This window comes from Larus michahellis, chromosome 10 (assembly GCF_964199755.1).
Source record: "Larus michahellis chromosome 10, bLarMic1.1, whole genome shotgun sequence".
NCBI classification, from domain to species: domain Eukaryota; kingdom Metazoa; phylum Chordata; class Aves; order Charadriiformes; family Laridae; genus Larus; species Larus michahellis.
The window spans coordinates 21,993,845-22,014,114 of record NC_133905.1 but is presented as its reverse complement, the minus strand read 5'-3'; the positions used below and the strand labels follow the sequence as shown (position 1 = coordinate 22,014,114).

Below are 20,270 nucleotides of genomic sequence, written 5' to 3'. Positions count from 1 at the left end.
TGCAAGCGCACATTGCTGGCTCATACCCAATTTTTCATCCACTGGTGTCCCCAAGTCCTCTCTGCAGGGCTGCTCTCCATCAATTCATTACCCAGTCTGCACTGATACTGGGGACTGCCGTGACCCAAGTGCAGGACCCTGCCATCCAGGTCCCTCTGGATGGCATCCCTTCCCTCTAGCTTACTGACTACACCACTCAGTTTGGTGTTATCCGCAAACTTGCTGAGGGTGCACTCACTGCCACTACGTGTGTTGTCAATGAAGATACTAAACAGCACTGGCCTCAGTCCCCTTTAGGGACACCACCTGTTACTGGTTCCCATTTGGACATTGAGCCGTTGCCTCTAACTCTGGACGCGGCCATCTGGCCAATTCCTTATCCATCTAATACTCCACCCATCAAATCTACATCTCTCCAATTCAGAGGCAAAACACTCTCAGAAGTTATTTAAAGGGTCAGGAAAATAAACTTCACATTTTGGAAGCATGGAAATGGAAGCACAAGATAATTTCCAAAGTCTGAAAGGTAGCAAGGCCGGGGCAGAATTCTGCATCCCCACACTTGAACTATCAGGCCATACAAGATAAAATAAGTGAAACGCATGCATTTGCAACCTTTGACACAAATTTTCTAGTATGCTAAACATATTTCAGGAGTTTCCTAGATTTGAAAGGTATTTTCATGAATGGCAGCACACAAAAAAAGATTATCATATAATTCATTTCTCACAAGAACAACAAGAACCATTGTCTCAGTATTCTTTCTAACATCCTCAGGGCAAAGATTCTCTGTGACAGTGCTTCTTATTATTTCCATGATATTTTACACAGATGTAACTGAAAGGAAACAATACAATCCACTGAATCCACAGTTATAAGTTTACTGGTAGAATCACACCAACACTTGGACTACTCGATTATATGTGGAGATAATTTCATTTAAATAGGAAAAAAACTCTAAAACGTGTCGATCAGTTATTGAATTCTTGTAGTTCAGGGTATGTCTGTACAGTTTTCCCGACAAATTCTTTGAGGAAAATTTTGGGCTTAAAATTATAAAATAAGATTCTGTATTTTACAAACCAGAGTTCCCTACCTGAGGCTGCTGAGTGGCAGTGGGTCTCTGAGGAGATGGTATAGGAGTTTTGGACAACATTTGGTTCATTTTGCTTACGACTAGATCAGTTATATGTTGCCTGTCTTCAGTCTGATGCTCACCAATCAGAGGCATTGCACAATCCATCACCTGTAAAATACAACAATACATCAACTATTGATGCAGCACCAAAGTCAACTTACTCTACATCTGTGTAGTATGTCAGGTTTACTTAATTGTTTTTAACAAAACTCAAACAAGATCTGTAGAAATGGTATATGTTACATCAGAAAAGAAAAGCCCGAGTGCAGGATGTGGGTCAGCAGAGCAAGAGAACAGCGATTTTACAGCGTCAGCCCTTTCCAATCTTCAAGATATATGCAGGTTCACGACGATACTTGGGCACCAGCTCTCTGGGGAACATGACTCCCGTGGTAAGCACATAGCAGATAAGGGAAATGAAGTTTCATGGGCTACTCACTGGCCTGCCGAAAACCTAAAGAAATTGTCTGCACTTCTGCCTAAGCTACATTTCTGGAGACTTTCTCATCTCATGGCTCATACCATGTTCATCAGCTCAATTAGAACATGGAAATGCAAACTAAAACTTCAGCTTCCTACCTGTTTGTTGGATTTCTGCTAGGATCCTTATTGATTAATGAAAAATTGTAAACAACACCTTGTTATTATTGATAGGCTTTCTTGAAAAGTAGTGTGGCTGCAGTGCAGCTGACACACAAAAGAACTTCTACAAAGAAAGCAGGATATCAGAGAGACAAATAAAAATACGTGCATTTCCATTCTAAACGTGGCAGGTTAACAGTGTTCAGCAGTTATTTAACTCAGCTATTCAGATGAATAAAACTAATACTGAATTCAGTCACTTCAGTGGGTTATAAGCATTTTTTATTTCTACAGAATATTTGTTATTTCTACAGAGTATCTGCTTTTGGTGCATCTGTGTTTGTTGCAGAGGAAATAAAAGCTTAACGTAATAACCCCAACTATTATCCACAATGGCACTGGCCATTCTTATATCATCAATAAAAGTATTTAATTCACTTTTGGAAAACTACAATCCTTTTTCAATATGTATCAAGGCTATTCAGAAAAAGGTGAAGGCATGTCGCCAGCAGCCCTGCATTCTGGTGTTTCTCATAGGTATGGATCACAAGTGACTGAGGCCTACAATACAAACAACGGTATTGATAATTAATAGGCTGCCAGGGATAAAGCAGTTAGACTACATTAGCAGTAATAGACCGTATGGATGTCATTGTATCTGACCCAGTTACATTCTTTGTACAAACTGAGTTGTGTCCGTCTAACTTGCAGCCCATGAAAAGCTGTCCAGCTGCCAAGTCTCACAAGATTTCTCATTAGCGTAGGCAAGTCATGCCCTAGACACAGTAATAAGCCGTGCTGGTAAGACAGAAGGTGGTGGTGGGTGAAGAAGGAAAGAAACTTTCCTTGCTAGTAAGGGATCCTCAGCAGTTTCGCACATCTACAGAGGGATGAGTGAGTTTTATGGAGGTGTTTTAGTACTTCCATAAGTGCACCTTCCTGTATCGATTTGGCTTCTGAGGTTTCTTCTCTATTGCAGGTAAATGGAACAAGACTGAAAAGGTTCAACAGAGTCAAGAGAGTGCTGGAGGGCTCTTGCTCCCACAGGAAAAGGTAAGTGCTAATGGCCAGAGAAACACCTTAAACTGCCCTCATTGTACCCAATCTCTACAAAAAGGACTAGAAAGAGAGCTCTGCTGTTGGGAGGCAGAGCTATTTTGGCTGGAGAGGTTGATTCCCATCTCTTCAGATGGGCATTCTGCTGTAGGTTGTTGCCTTGAGCTATTTTTTGTTAGTTACCCAGCTTGTGTAGTCAAAGGGAAGGTATTGAAATTTTGTGATAAGACCTGATTCTGCAAATATTTACAAGGTGGAAGAACTTTGTTATCTGTTGGGGTGACACAGGGATCAGACCGATGAGCATAAAACTAGAGCATCTGCACTGTATGGATCCCTCCTGAGGTAGAAAGGATATAGTGGGGAAAACAAAACTCTCTTCAATCCATCAACCTACACTGAACACTTTATCTCCTTTACAGACAAAGAGCACAGTTCTACCTCCCTTCTTTCCGATACTCAAGTGCTTCTAGGAATTAGACACACAAATTGGGTATTTAAAGAGACATCTGGGTTTAAAAGAACATGCATGTTCATTCTAACACTGGAATGTAATCCTTCATCTTGCACAGTAGTTGGGAATGAGCTGCACTGGAAATAATGTTACCTAAACTTGAGGATTTTCAAAATATGGTAAGTGCTATAGAAATTCTTATGGAGGCTGACAAAGACTGCATTGTTCTAATAACGAGATTAGTTTGAAGCCCAAAAGCATTTTCATTACTTTTTTTGTTTGTTCATTTACAGCAGACACTGGCATTGTGTATTTACAACCAAAATGTTGGCAACACTTTTTTCTGGGATTTTCAGATCTAGGATGTCTCCTCTAACTGTCCTCACAGCTAAAATGCTTTAAAATAACCTCAAAGTAAACAATGAAATAATAATTGGAGTCTAGAGCAAATGTTTCCTAAGAAATGAATGAATCTTTTTCCGCTCTTGGGCCACATCAACAGTATTGCATGAGTGCTTAATAATTACACGGAAAGTTTCTATAAAACTTACCATATTTTTTTAATAAACATATTTTTAAGTGGAACATGACCAATATATTAATTCATTGAGAGAAAAGTATGGAACCAGTATGAGTTGATATTTCTGAATGGGTAAAATGTTGCAACTTGCTGGTTGTGTGGCCCTTGAAATTCAGAATTTTTGTGGATTTACTTTAGTATTAATTTCCGCTGAGTTATTGGTATTAAAATTGTTGCAACGTTTAAAGATCCACTTCATTTTATCATGAGCTTTTTCTTGGAAGAGTAATATGCATAATGCCTGGATGGAGGAGGCAACCGCACGTGCCAGATACTTTGGCCAGGACTTATAATAATGACAGAATGTTAGAAGGTCTTGATGTCAGTGTGAAAGATTGCAAAACACTGCAGTTCACTGCAAAACATCTGATTTTCAGAGAGGGAGCTATGTCTGTGGTCTAAAAATCTGCCCCTCTGGAAGGCAGGCATTAATGTAATGACAGTTATTTTTTAAAATATTGCCCCTCTCGCTGTCAGGTACATATTAACCCCCCCTCTGGCCCAACAACAGAAGCAACTGTTTTAAGTTTCACAAATGTGCAAAGAAAACCTCACTTTGTTTACCATCCACTTACATTAAAAAAGTTATTTGGAATGACTGTGAAACAAAGTGCCCAAAATAAGAACCTGCCAAAGGATTAGACAGGATTAAGATCTGGAATACTGGGCTTTGTCTGAATTTCTATTTTTAAATACTTCTATAACTGCAAGTTTACATATAAACTTTCTTTAGGAGATAACTGCGATTTTTACAAGAACGTGTGGGAAAAGTGTAGTTCTATGGCTAAGGATAAAAAAAGAAGCCTTGAGGTGTTGATCTAAACTTCGTGTCCACTTCAGTAGAGAAGATCTTACATTTTTTGAAGACAGTATTTTCAAGCATAGCTGCCATACTCACATATCGAGGCAGATTCAAGCACATATGACATTAAACACCATAGCCATTTGCCCTTGCCAACCTTTTGTTGCTTGGACAGGTTTTGATGTTGCTAAAACCCCTTTCGTTTGTTGCTGTACTTGAACAAATATTGTTGGCCAAGGATATGCTGAACCTAACACTGAAGAAGTACTGAGCCAGATGCCAAGTCTTGAATGTTGACAAGCGATAATGTGTTTGTTCTGGTGCTTTCCTGAAGTACAAAGGTAGTAGCCAAAGTGGTAAAAAGAGAAAGTAAGGCATCAAATGATCAAGAAAACGACTGATCCCAAAGTGAAATGGCACTAAATAACTGAGTAAAAGATTTCCAAGGCTTAAAATCAGTTCAGTTGTTCAGCTTAATAACCAACCGGCCTTGAGAAGCAATGTGGGTGGGAAGAAGTCACGGGTGGCAGGAGGCTGGAGGGGCTCTTGCCACTGGCACTGCCGAGAGGGAATGGCGACAGTGTCCGGAGCACAGCGCTGACACCCAGCCTTGCACCTGGCTGCAAAGAGCTTCAGCTTCCCCTCTGTTACTGCTGCTGGGACTCTCAAGGAGAGAAGCTAACCACTAGGAGAGCACTTCTATTCTTGGCAAAGAAGCTAAAATCAAGGTGAATACTTTACAGGGTGGGTTTTGTTGTCTTTTTCTTTCTTTAAGGGAATGCAGAGAAATCAGAAATGTTTTATATAAATGTATCTTAAGAATTAAAAGTATTTTGGGTAACAATAACAGTTTTTAAAACCCGTGAATGACTAACAGGAATGTCATGCTGGCACTTCCCCCACTTTAGAGGACTTGACAAAGTTTAAACATACACAAAGCGTCCTGTTTATAAATAGTCTATTTACAGCCTGTACGAGTTTTAAAATATCATTTAAACACAGCCAGGGTGTTTTTTTCAGTACCTAGTTCAGCTATTTAAAATATTGGAGTTTTCCCACTTAGAGGATTTCATAGAAAAAAGACATCTGTAATTCATAAAGTTAAATATGCTACTTTTGCAGATGCCAGTAAAAACACGGCTCACTGTGAATTACGGTCACTGAATTCGTATCGCTTCTATGTTTAATTTACATGCATTTTGGTAACCAATTCTATGGGATGAATTTCTCTTATCACCCAGAAACCATATTCTGAAATGCACTTAAAACATCTTTGTATTAAACTATAAGAGACTGAGTGTATATATTAGCAGTAGTAACAGAAACTACTGTTTCTGCAGCAGCATGTTTAAGTCAACACAATACTGTGATAAAATGAAACACTGACCTTTCAGTGAATTACTCTGTGCCCTCCCCTGCTAGTGTGGATAAGGCAAATATTTGAAATTTGGGCTGCAAGACTGAGACCGGCAAGAAAGAGAAGAGAAATGCTGTTTAACTCTGATGAATATGAGAGGAAATGGGATGGGATTAATAAAGGAGCCAGTGCAATTATAAGGTATCAGTAATTGCACAGGGATCATCCTGTTTGGAGGAGAAACTACTCTGACTGCCACTCTCCAGACACAGTTCTCCATTACAGAGTATGTTTCCCACCAAAGGATGAAGGAAGATCTCTTGCTTAGAGCTTTATGGAAGACTCAGCCCAAACAGTGCTGGGAAAGACAGTTGGGGAGGTTAAAGGAAGGGCAAAGGTACAGGTAAAGAACTCTGTTGATACAGCGGCAGAAAAGGGTGTTTGTCAGGATGCTGAAATACAAGAGGAATATGACAGAACAGCTGGAGGGCTTGCAAGTCAGAAGTGCCCAAGGAGTCTGATAGAATAATGATACATGGATTTCATATGGAAAAATACCCGTGAATTACAGGAGAAGACATGATAATTGGTAAGTGCAGAGGGAGGAGGAATTAATTTCATTGCGCATCAGGGTAATTCTGAAGGTCCATGCTCGAGAGTGTGAGAACTGAGAAAAAACATTTACTTTGGCCTGCGAATAAGAGAAGCTGGTTTTTGCTGTCGCTGTTATGAATGTGTTATTCTTCTGTGTTGTTTTTGTGGGACCTGTATGTCTCCAATTGTGGTGAAAATTTTGACTGTAAAGGCAGTGGCTGATACAGATTTTAATGTCAGAGTTCTAAGTATGGGGAAAATAATTGATGTTGAGAAAAACTAATACTTTGAGGAGGTCACTTAAGATGGAACGGGCCGTAAGAAGAGATGGTGTCACTTCTGAGAAGTAAGGGAGTGACTGGATATGAAGTAATCACGGGGCTTTCCCTGAGGTCTCTATAGCAGATGCAGGAATAATTTGTAATTGGAAACGTAACCACACCTGAGAAATCGGTAGGGGATAGTACAGCAGAAAATCAGCGGTGACTGCTAGGAAATTTTTACAGTCCCTCCTGCAGTGGGTGAATAACAACGTTTGCAGAAAAAGTAAGAACAGCTGGGAAAGTGAATCAAGCATTCCTAGATGAAGGAGCCAGTGCCTACAGACAAATTTATATGGTCTGGTTTTGAGCTGGAATGAAAACAAACCAAGCAAATGATTTCTATGGCCAATCAAAATCAATGGATGAAGCTGAATTTGTGTGTTACAAACTCATGCAAGTGTAGGAGATTAAAAAAAAGTGTAAAAATATGTAGAAAATGCAGCTAATACACCTGCATTCAAGCACTTCGAAGAGAAAATGTGAAAGGGATTAGTTTAATCTATAAAATAACAATTATTTTGACACCACAGTGAATTTTACCTGTGTTCACCCCACTATTAATAAAGTATGGTTCATTATGAACAACAGAAAACATTAAGATGGTCACATATAAGAAGTGCTATTGTTGCTACTTTAAAAAGTTACAGCTATTTTGACAATGAATAGAATAAATATAAATATTAAATGAAAATAATATTAGTGAATAATTATTCTTAGGATGGAACCCAAAATACTCATGTTATTCAAGCAGGTCAATAACTATTGCTCCATTCAAATGAAAACTAGTGTCCTAGCAAAACAAATTCACCCCCTTCATTAACTGTGTCACTAGATACACTCGATTTACGTTTCTGTCTAAAAGAACAGCTGATGTCATTATTTCTGGAATGGTGTCTGGAAAATTTCAGTGGATTAAGTCTGTTACTTCCAAAATATTAAAAAAAGTCCCAGAAGAGTTCGTTGAATAAACTGAATTTTTTCTATCACAGGAAGCCCACATATGAAGGAATACATTAATGAATTCATCATTAATTCATCAGAAATTTGGAAGAATATTAATTAAAAAGGCTATGTTTTCTAGAATTGTATCTTCTTAGCCATTTCTTATTAAGTAATATTAAGTCCTATTAGAAATAATTAAGTTATATTAAGTCCTATTAGGAAATGTAGGAATGCTCCTCGTTTTGGAAATGTGAGTTTTCACAGACAGATGTGGTCCTAATTATAACTTACTTATATCACCAAAAGAGTAATTTTAGACTCCTAAATGTTCAAAACTTCTTATAGTACCAGATCATAAATGATGAGAGACCTCTGACTTTATCAACTATTACAGCTGGATTTAGTTCCCTTAATAATCTGAATAAAGGATATTCTTTAATGGATGGAAACCCACTTAAGTATGTAAAAAAGTAATGGCCATTATTATTTGCCACTTCACATATTTATATGCCAAATCCCCCAATTTTGAGATAAAGTTACGTTTCTAGAGAGTTTTTAAAAATCTTCTTATTGTAGGAGATTTGTATCTACAATATTGGCAGACATGGTAAGAAAAAAACCTTCTCCCTCTCTTTTTTCTTTTCGGATAGGGTCTGAGCAACTTTGAAGTTAGCCGTGCGTCCAGCAGAAAGCTGGACTAGGCGACTCCAACCTAAATATGTCTATGACTTCTGACGCACCACTTACAATGACATTACCAAATATTTCTAACGGAATATATTTTCATGTCTTTGTTCAGTCTTTGGTGCTGAATTTTGGAAATGTATATGATTAAGACAGAAAAATAAATTAAGCTTAGCGTCGAGCAGTTGGGAGTACGGCATCAGAGGCTTGTGCTCATTAAACTTGTGCCATAGTGAGTGCCATAGCTCTGTCGGAACTGTAAAGTGAATGGTACAGCTAGCATTTCCCAACTGTAAGTAAAACTGTGCACAAATACTGCATGAGGTACAGGTTTCTTCTGCCTTTGCCCCCTTCTGATCTATTTCTTCCCGTACTTTAGCCAATATTATTCAGGACGTTGAATCTGGGAATACAGCAGTCTGTAAAAGACAGCATACTTGGTGCTGGTGCTGTATCACTACACCTTATACACTATATATATATATTCTGGAGTTGGTGCTATATTTGCTACTAGCGTGATAGACTGCGGCACCTTCACAAATCGTATCTATTACACCAAGACTTAAAAAACCGAATCAAATTATGTTCCTTAATTTCTTATATTGGCTTACAGTGGCTGAAAATATTCTTTATGAAATTCATATGGTTTGCATCTTTCTAGGTTATAAACCACTTGGAAACTAATTTTAATATAGCTTAGGGTAAAAATAAGCAAGTAGAACTAAGACACCTGCAGCAGCCACGCACCCATTCAATTTTGAGCAAAATTTGGGAGACTGTCTGTGAGGCCTCTTTAAAGGATTCTGTTGCATTTGTTCTCTTTTACTGCATTCATCATCACGATATGAGCTTCTGTTTAGTTTCCCAGAGGTTTGGTTTTCCAAGAATGAATTATGACAGATAATGTTCACTGGAGTCAGAAACATGAGCAATGCTCAAGTACCTGTTCCTTCTAGCATTAAAACTACAGAAATATTAATTTAAAAAGGGAAAGATTAAAAGTCCTTCTTCTGTTTAAGACTTTAAAGTTTAATGGACCTTAATTTGATGACTTATTAGCAAGAATTGGTGAGACAGTTAAAAAGCTCTATGTTGCAATGATGTCTTAGTAAAATTCTTGTTTCTACAGCTTCTTTCTGGCATGATGATGCTTGGCAGCTGAGTATTCCCACTGAGGTGGAAAGAAGAGACACTAAATGAATAGCTCAGATTGTTACACAGAACAATAACTTGACCTTCCTCCTGATCAACCTCATAATCCTTCCTTTTAGCTAACTGATTCTTTGATGAGTTCATTGCTCCCTAGTAGGAGCTTGGAGGTAGTTTGGAGTATAGCAGTAAAAGACAAGAGAAGGTCATTTCTTCCAGGGAACAACCTTTAGAAAACCATGTTCTTTTAAAAGTCAAAGTTACCTCTTACGGCCCCATCTAAGAAAACTGTAGAGAGCTTACAGCTTCATAGAAAAACAGAGGTTGTGTTATGTTTGAATAACATTATGACTTCAATATTTTGTCCTTCCTACCTTCAGACAAATTGGTCTGGATTTTTTTCCTGGGGATGTATAAGGTATCCCTCAACTGCATAGCAAGAAGGCACAAATGGACAGCCTTCAAAATTCCCCTGGGAGTAGTATTTTATAGCAATGTGGAAAGATGAATAGTACATTAAAATTTATCCTTTTTATAATGTTTGGGAAATAATAGTAGTATTGGCTTCAGCTCGTTCAAATGACTAGAACTATCTAGGTTGGCTATAGAAATATGAGGAAGCTGATGCACAAACTCGAACTGAGGAGCCAAGCCAAATCTACAAAATAGACCCAAATCTAGCACTCAAAGCTATAAAAAGTGAGAAGCTGTACTTACACTCCAATTCTTGGGTTTTTATTACATTGAGACCGACTTGGTCACAGGAACATGCACATCGCATGAAGGAGACATCCAAGAGAAGCGAACAGTAATAAAGATCTGTATATTTCTTTATTTCATAACGAGGTCTATGTACACAGAAATTGTCTAGAACTATACTTCAGTGTCACTAAACATCCTTAATTTTTTTTCTTTCATTTTAGTTCTCTAGTTCTTCCATATTATTACTGAATAGTCATTACTCACACACAGCAAGCACACTTTGCATAACTTGAATAGCCACGAGGCTTTAAAAGAAGAGTAAGTTATTTAAAAATTATCCTTTTAATCAAATATATATCGAAGAGAAACTATTAGAGAAACTAAAACAGAAAAAAATGTTTACCCTTCTTGAAGAAGTGGGGCATGATGACTGGATCTAACATTAAGAACCAACACATTCTTACCTGCAATGTAAGCATACTGTACTAGAGCACAGATAAAGAATCACTCTACAGTGGTGTTTTTTAAGAAGTACAGCTAGAACATTAGATTCATGAGACACAATGTTGTACCGATTCTCTAATATCAGCCACAGGTACAATTTATTGCTCCATGGTTTTGGGGAATAAAAGAAAGCAGAATGTTAAACCAAGGAATGACAAAATAACCATCACAAAGCAGTTGAATGACGACAACACTAAAATAATAAAATTTTCACTACAGGATAAAAAAGGAAAGGAAAGGACAATGTGAAATTACTTAATAACCTTCCAGAAACAGTCACATGAAAAGTCATTTACGTGTTCTATTTTCTAGCCTTAGTTTAGAATGGATTTTTGCAAGCAGTTGAGCTATTACATGTAATACTTATACACTGTAGGTATTTTAAAACTATTGTCTTGGATTATGCATGTCCTAAAGCTCTTGTTGAACACCTTCGTCAAAACATGTACTATGTACTAAGCAGTTATTCCTGTAAAATGCTGCTCTCCCAACCTTACTACAGAGAATCCCCTGAAGCTGATTTCTGTCTAGAACGCTGAGTATATGAAGGATACTTAGTGTAATTCTACCCTAATTCACATTTGCTCTGAAGCTGGATGACATACATGTATGCATTCCTGTTGGTGGTTACACCGGTTGAATGTTCAAACTGAAAAATCAGGAAGAACATATCTGGATACATTCTTTCATACATTAGGAAGTTTGTACGTTTCTTGTCAGATCGCATCTGCCAAATGAAAGTGTCAGTAATACAGAAGCTTCCGGTTTTGCAGTAGGTGTTAGCAGTCACCGTGAAAACATGAGCAGTGGTTTCAGTATGGGACTGCGACTGGAGTGTAAACCCAGTAGTTACGGACCGACTGTGCTGCTCGGCTACTGGTTCTTGATTGCAGTATGCACACGCTTTACAACACATTTATTTTCCTATGCTGAAAGTACACAAAAGGTGAAAATTTTTCCTATACTGGAGCAGACGGTCTTGCACTCTTCATTGTATCACAGAATTACAGTGCAGTAACTGTTAAAATTATAGTGTAATAACTGTTGATGTAAGCTGTCTGTTTAGTAGCAAACGATCCTAAGTTTTACAGATGTTCTGTTGGATGTGAACTTTGCAAACAATTCTACATTTCAATGCCTTATCTGGATTCTAAATATTCTTGCTGATGAGCATTACCATCTTCCAAACAATTCAGCTGATTCTGTAGAACAGCAAGAATTATCACGCTTCTATCCACTGTTTCTTCTAATTGCAACATCTATTATGTACACTACTTAAAATGCTCTATATACCCAGTTCCTCATGTATCCCGCAGTTCTCAGAATTCTGTTTGCTTAAAAGTATGACTGTATCTGGCATGGAAAATTAGGGGATTTGTCCAGAAGTGGGAAATGAGGTACTCTGTTGGTCCTTTATAGAATTTGCACTGGCTATTTCATTTTCAAATAACTGCTGCCCCTTCTCCTCCTACCCACCAGACCTCCCAGGCCTGATGCCGGAATTCCTTTGTGTACCTGACTTTCAGTGGAGGCTGGTGATTCTTGCTGGCTTTGCTCAAAAATTTGCAAAACTGTGCAATATCAAAAAGGTGGAAACAGTTGAGTTTGGTGAATGAAAGCGCAGTGCATTTGGTCTGGCAGGAATTTGCTAACTGAGGAATGCAACAGAAGTGTCAACCGTTTAAATAAAGGAAACATCTCGATTCCATTGGAAGCAGAAAAGGTCCAACCATGTTTGTACATGGTTGTACAGACATAGACAAGAGCAGGATGAAAAGAAACTAGGGAATAAAAGAGATTGGTAGGAGGGACCAAGTAGTGTGGGTTGATACCAATAAATTTTCAGGCTGGATTAAAGCCAGCCAAATCAGCATAAACTATCTCAAATGTAATGAATTTAGATAGATGGGTGCGTGTGGAAAGTGCCGAGGCCCATCCTCTGAGACACTTAGGGGCTACGGGAGCTGCAGAGTATCCTACAAAGCTTTCCGTGGCATATGGGAGGCTGAAAACCCAATTTTTGGAGAGGAGCTTGCTTGTGAGCAGAAATCGATGCCTTCCCTGTCAGCAGCAATGTCCGAGATACACCCATGGCCACAGCCAAGCTGTGATGTAGCACACATGACAAAGCTTATGTTCAGGGATTTCCTCTATATCGTAGCATCACAAGACAGAGTAGTCTGTTTTCAGGAAAATACTTTTTTTTCACTCTTTCAAATCTCAGCCAGATTTCACTGGGTGCAGCATTACAGATGTAACAGGAACCCCGGGGTGCGGCGGGGGGGAAGGGCTGCACTATATGAAGGAGCAACAGAAGAGATTTAGTATGGAATCCTAAATTGCATGCTACAGTGAGTTTTGATACAATAGGACACATTCAGTTCTGGTTTGGCCCGGCGGACCGAGGAAACAGGATTTCTTGACGTCTTCTTCAGCTTCTCAGGAGGGAGTGATGAATTCTGTTTGTTTTGCTGAAGGTTTACTGCTGCAAACTGCTCAATCCTTTAAAGTGCTATTGATTGATTCGGGAATTATTAGCAATTGCAATAGCAATAAATAAATTTGTGAAAAGAGAAGAAAATTCATAGAGCTGTTTAACACCGTGACAAAACAAAGATTTTTACTTCTGCAAAGCTCTTCTCTTCTAAATGGATACGAATAACTAGAGGGGGTCAGTCCATAATCTTCCGATTACTCTCACAGGTTAGAAAAAATACTCTTACTTTTGCTTTAGTGAATATCAACCTCTTTTGGAGCAAGGAGATTCTGAAGATCCTTGCCTATCTCCCAAATAAAATTCTAAGAACGGAAGATGTTGAAGAAATCCTGAATCGTGTGATAGGCAAGTAATGATATCTTGTTTTATGGCTAGACAGTTATATTTATCCATAATAAGGTAAATGAGAAACACAAACTTTTAAAAATTATCTACAGCAAAAACTTTTGATTCATGAGGAATCAGAGGTAACATTTAGGCAAGAAAAAAGTAAAGTTGTTTCCACTTCATTCTTAATTTCCCTTTCCATGTAAAGGTATAATTTTGTTGGGGTTCCCTTGGGATAGTGCTATCTATAAACCTTCCAGGAAAAACTGGTAAGCCTGCTCAGGAAAGAAATCATAAGGGTTGGGAAAATGTGACATCCACATTTGGTTTTGTTTTGTAGTTTGTGTACATTTCCTCAAACACTAAAAGACATTACCATATATATGGTTACATTTTCCAGCAAGTGTTACCACTAACTTGGACGTGTGGCTTTGTATTATGATCTAAACATTGCTCAAAAATACACAGCCTTTCCTGAAACACAAATAGGCCAGTGCCTAACTATCACAAATGTTCTTTACTTGTGTGTTTGTAATATATAAAAGCATATATGGAAAAAAGTAGGATTGCTTACCTCAAAAATATAATCTTTTCCATCCTTTCCATGTACAGCTTTGACCGCACAGATGTCCAAACCACCAAATATTTCAGAACAGGTGTCAACCCAAAGCTTGTACCTGTTTCACAAAAAGAATTTTTTTCTGTGAGTATCTCATCAGGCTCTTGTTTTCCTACAGGCTTAACCATGTATTTTATATAACGTTTGCTCTAAATTCAGAATTTTCACTATCTTGTCAGTTTTACTGAATTTGTATTTCCCAGAACAGTAGCTCAGACATACTGGCCTGACTACTTTTCCCAGCAGAATCCAGAGAAGCTGTGTCTCTCTATCCTGACCTAGTCTTATGCTGGATTCCGTCCCAGTTTATATTGGTCCAAACAGGTGTCTGCTCTAAACTGCGAGGAACTGAAGATAAGATTTGCTGGAGCACAAAGAGCATTTAGCTGTACCCCATCCTGCGCTTCCAGTGCCCCCGTGCCAGTCCAGCCTGCCACCTGTGGCTGTACTTTACGTGAGAACTCCACAGAAGCCGCATTTATCACCCGACCAGTTTTGGTGGCTTCGGCGACGCCAAGGAGTTTTAGACAGTAGGGAAAAGGGCTTCTGTTTTCCTGTGAAATTCAAACTTGTGCATCTGTGCGGAGATCCAGGTGTGACAATCCTCTGGCCTATTATGCTTGGTAGTGTACTTAATTATGGATGGGTTTTATTCTTTTATCAGAAAAAAATAGAACGAGCACCTACGTCTTTAATTACAGCCCCAACTGTATTGCACAGTAGCAATGATAGCTTCTTAGGTACATCACTGAATGAGGCAAAAGAAGAATCAAGACAAAATAACCCTTAAGACGATGCGAGAGAAACAGACGTATGACACTACGTAGAACTTATGCAGCATGCAGACAAGGATAACGTTCTTCATGTAGGGTTATAGGCAACTACAGTAAAAATTCAACAGAAATGTAAAGAATCATGAGGAATTCTACAACTCCTAAAAAAGCTAGTGTTTCACACAGTATTGAATGTAAGAACTCCTCCATTTCATTTCTAACCTCATTGTAAGAAATACAGACTGAGGAACGGGCAGTTTACGCGTTCTACATGCAGTAATATGATTAATTTTTTTTGCATGAAGAGCTTTATCGATCCTATGAAGAGAGAGATCTTCCGATTAACAAGGGAATGAAGTGGGACCTTCTAGAAAAAGGGAAGCAATTCCTGTGATCCAGAACAGTGATCGCAGTTCCACCAACTGAAGGACATGTTTTGCTTAAAAAAACCAAACAGTTTTAAAGCAGCCATTTATCATAAACTTTTTCCTCTTTCACTGGTTAGCATTTGAGTATAAACGAGAGCTATTTCCTTTTACAGACCCCCTCCTGCTCCAGCCTTTAAGCCATGATGATAGATTTGCCACATCATAGTATTTTCCATTGCAAAAAACTGGATGTAATAAACATAGCATTTGACTTCATCGCAGGATCAAAGGAAACTCGCTGTTGGGCTGAGAGTTTTATTCATGTATAAATATCTTCAGTAATAGTATCCCTTCCAAGTAAACTCATTAGGTCACATTCTTTATGTTTTCTAATATCAAGCTCTGTTCCAGTGGAAAAGTTTTCCTTTTAACCAGAATACAAAGAAATTGATACAACTGTTTGAAAAAATCCTGATGGTAATATTTTAGCAATTAAAATAATTTTTTTCCTGTGAGAAACATATTTTTTGTCCAAAAGGAGAGGGTTTTTTTGGATGCCTGACAATTTCAACATCTGTAGATGCACTGACTGACTGGACTGCTTGCATGCACTTGCGTATAAATAACATTTTTTTGGCTGTAAAATACCAACATGTATCTTAGAAAGTCAGGAGGACAGCAAACTTGTCTTTAGCAGTAAATATCTGGACTTTATATGAAAAAAAAAAATGAGGACATTTTCTTTAAAATAGCAAAACATCAATCAGATCTATGAAAGCATTTTTAATAGTCTGTCTTCTGGCAACAAACACAGAGCTGGAAAAATACAGTTACATTTGAAAAGAGAGGTCTTGGATGGCCTAGCCTGTTGTGTTTGAAACCCAAGGCTCGCACATTAGGTTTGTCAGAGGTCACGGTGCCTTTTTTCCCAGAGCCAATATAACGTGCAGCCTTAGAACTGAGAGATAACAAGGTATCGTTCCTCACGTGGCTGACGTGAGCTGGCTGGTGTGCCAGCCGAGGTGTGCGCAACTAGCACAGGTCTCCGTTACTCTGGTCCCACCTAGGGAGCGGTGCCTCTCTGAAACAGAGGGGTTGATAAGAGTATGTGAGACTGAAATGGGCTGTTCTCTGCCTCATTATTGTCCGTTACTGTGCCACATGCTTCTTTCTTTTCTAAATTTCTAGACTAAGATTTGCATTCAGTCAACAACGTCAACTCAGGCAGTGCTTTCGAAACACTTCTTCCTAATTCATGGGATGTATTACACATGAAATGCACATGCGTCAGAGTTGATTGCTTTTGGTATGCCATTAAACTACTTCGGCTCTTCTGAAAACTTCAGTTTTCCCTTCTCTTCCTTGCTCTGCTTTGTGCACTTCAGGGTGTAATCAAACAAAAAGTGGGGCTGTGGGATATATACCCCCTTCTCTTATGAGAAAACATCCACCTTTTCTATGCTTTTGTCTTCAGCAGCATGGAAGAAATTTTGTTTTGTTGGGTAGTGGTCTGGTTTTTTTTTAATGAGAAAATACCTATTATGCTCTAATTATCTTACATTCAAAAATGGAAGCAGAAGCAAAGCACAGAGAGCATTTACAGTGAGGTAGGCAGGCAAGGTTAGCATTTCATACTCATCACCCATACGTGATAGTGTTTAGTTTTCCTTATGGCAAAACTAAAGTGCCTGTGTTTTTACAGAGGAATAGCTCATGGGCTGTAATTACACGCACTAAAGCACTCTTTCTTTTCCCTCTCCGTGAACACATAACCTCACTTTCTAAAGGAAGGTGGGAGGGGAATGAGAAAGAGAAAATACTGTGGCTCCACTCCATCCCCAGAGGGGAGATCAGTGAGGACACAGTCTAGACAGGGCTTGGACGGCAGGGACTTGTAATTCCCGGCTTAGTTGTTTTCACCTTTCTCAGGGCAGGCAATGGTTCAGTTCCTCTGTCTCCCTCAGCTCGTAAGAGGGATCAAGTCATAGGTTCCAGACTTAAAAAAAAAACAACACAAAAACACCTGAAAAAGACTACTGTTGAAGTTTAAAACACCTTTTAAATTACATTTTTATCGTACAAAGGTTTTTCAGCTTCCACCGGTAGCAACCTTTGGAGAAGCTGAACACAAGAAAATTCATAGCCATCAAAAAGCCTCACAGATTATTTTGCAGGGAAAAGAGTTCTACGTGGTGGCGGGGGGGAACTTGGAGCAACTGAGCGGAATTGAGAGGAGAGTCCTGTCAACAGAAGACCTGAGCATCAAGATGCAAGGAGAATGCTTTTGATTGGATTGCAAAAGGTTGCCAGCAGAAGGATGGGAGAAAAAAAGAAAAGTACAGTAAAACCTAAGTACAGAGCCAGAATGATGACAGGAGGGAAATAAGCTTCAGTATGTCCCAGCATCTGGGTAAAAAGCCTCACAGTGCAGTTTAGTGGAAATTTCAAAAATGAAAAATAAGCAATTTAGCAGGATTGAAAGTAGAAAAGAGAAATACGATTTAAATAGGCAAAGTTAAGAATAGATTGCTTGGTTGTAACAGGTAATGTAGCGGGAGAAAAGTTTAAAATACAGTGGCACGAGCTAAGACTGTTAGGTAAAAGAGGGCAAATGAACCTGAGGAAATGACTGGTAAGTTGAATCTGAAAAATGGAATTTATTGAAGGGAATTCCAGTAGTTTTCTAGGTACAGACAGGGATGTAGGAACCCAAGGACACACGTAAGCCCCTCAGGCTGGTACTGAGTTCGGGGTAGTTAACTGAGACAAGTCATATGGAAACGCCTGGCTCATGTTCCTTCATCTAATTCAAAGGGGTTTTTCCAAAACGAATGGGAAACGTGCATTTACTGTGAATTGCACATCAACAATGTGAATTTTTACAAATGCATTTAAAATAAAATCCCATTAATTTTTTTTTAAATTACCTTTTACATGAGACTCGACTTACTTATCTGACATAGCAATTTGTTCCAGCATTGCAGAGCCCGTGTTTGTCTTCCAGTTTCCAGATATGGAAGTTCTCCTGAAAGGGGGAAAATATTACAAAGACAAGCAGTGGTTTTACATTTTCGTTCTCTCTTAAATGACTCTGATTTTGACATGAATACTATAGCAATATTTACACCTTTTTCATATCTGGCAGCATACAACAGAACACCTAAAACGCGAAGAATTCCAACAGGCATCGCAATCGCCAGTAATACTCACTTCACTGTAGGCATGAAGTATGACAGTGCTGTGAAATTTGTGTTCCCCCTTTATTCATTTAAGACTTTTTTTAAAAAAAACCAAGCCTATTACGATTAAGTGAAAGTGTTAGCAATAAGCTGTTATCAGTTATAAATGGTTTGAGTAGCCTGGAACATACTATTACTGCAAATGTCAAGCAACTGAGGCTTCAGCTTCTCGTTTCAAATCCACACCACTGCAGAGTGAGGTCCCAGCACTTGAAAATCAACACATCTATCCTTTTAATATCTCCAAAGCGACCTCAGCTCTGGTTTAGAGATGGATTTTGGTTTGTCCTCCAGTTTTCACTCTTTGCTAGTTTACTAATATAATCCAACCAGTTTATGTCAAGGTTTGAGCCCACCATCTTTTATTGACCTCTAAGAAAAAAGAAAATCATATAAAGTTTTTTCTCCTCAAACCTTAGGATTGCTACCAGGGCTGGGAAGATTACTCTTTTCTGAAATCTAAATGCTGTATTGGGAAATAAGCTAAGGATACAAATTACAAAGTGTTTCCAGTTAGTAAAATAATAGGAACATCTGTAAGGTATTAAAAGTATATTAGGCAGCAGCTATAGTTTTCTCTCCATTTTTCTATTAACCTAATTACGAGGGTCAGTAGCAATTGTGGGGGAATGTTGACTCTTCTATGGGAGCCTCAGAAAGTGAGCTGAATTTTAGAGCACGCAGTTCTTGTAAGGTGCCGTAGTCTTTGTTGACGTGGGAGAAACTAGCGGAAGGGGAAGGTGCATGTTGAGTGCTGTGCGTAAGGGAACTTTGCCCAGTAATAAGGCTCTTTTGTGATTTCTGCTTCATTTTTCCAATGATATTTATTTTTAAGTGTGTACTTGCACATTAAAAATTTTAAGTTGATTACTATTGTACACACATTCTGCATCAGAGAGATAACACCTCACAAATCTCGATTCAACTCTATTGCAGACTTCTCAAAGGCATTAATTAGCATGTGCTATTTCAGGTGTCATTTAGGAAGCAAGATGTGACCAAGTCAGAAAAAAATACCCAAAAAATTGTCCTGAAGACTTTTAGGAAGTATTTAGTTCAAGACTCTCAGCTGCACTGACGTACTCTCAGCACTACTGACTAGAGGAGAGAAGACGGTTTGCTTTAAGCCATGCTTTCACTCCACAGCGTGAAAGGTCCCCTTTTGAAGGTGAAGCAGTGTGACCACTGGATGCTTGGCCGGCTGTATGGATGCTGTAGGGACCAGATGAGGCTGGAGAGGAATGCTATGGACACTGACCTCAACAGCTTGTGGGCTGGAGCCGTCGATGCTAAGTCTGTCACACAGCAGAACTCCAAAGGAACAGGGGTTCCATTAGACCATGGATAAGTGATAGAAAAGGACCCGACCAGACAAACTGGCGCTTTAAGCCTTAGATGTGATGTCTGTAATTCGTATATGATTTCCTCTGCTGAAACACGTAGGTTTCCCACCCTTCTTCATGTCCGTTCTGATAATTGCTAAGGGTCTTTCACATTGTTATTTCCTTCTCTTTAATAAATACTGAATAATATAGAAAACAACTCCTGACACTTCTAAGTGCTTTACACTTAGGCTTAAC

The 20,270-nt window shown here is 38.7% G+C and overlaps 1 protein-coding gene across 1 annotated transcript in view; it reads right to left on the bottom strand.

Moving 5' to 3' along the window:
• Positions 1-20,270, bottom strand: part of SYN2 (synapsin II) — a 195,463-nt gene that overhangs the window by 23,573 nt on the left and 151,620 nt on the right. Inside the window, exons 8-10 of the mRNA XM_074602556.1 lie at positions 18,402-18,476; positions 14,266-14,368; positions 1,097-1,246 (exon numbers count right to left, since the gene is read on the bottom strand). Coding sequence (XP_074458657.1) covers positions 1,097-1,246; positions 14,266-14,368; positions 18,402-18,476 — 328 coding nt within the window. The remainder of the gene's footprint in view (positions 1-1,096; positions 1,247-14,265; positions 14,369-18,401; positions 18,477-20,270) is intronic.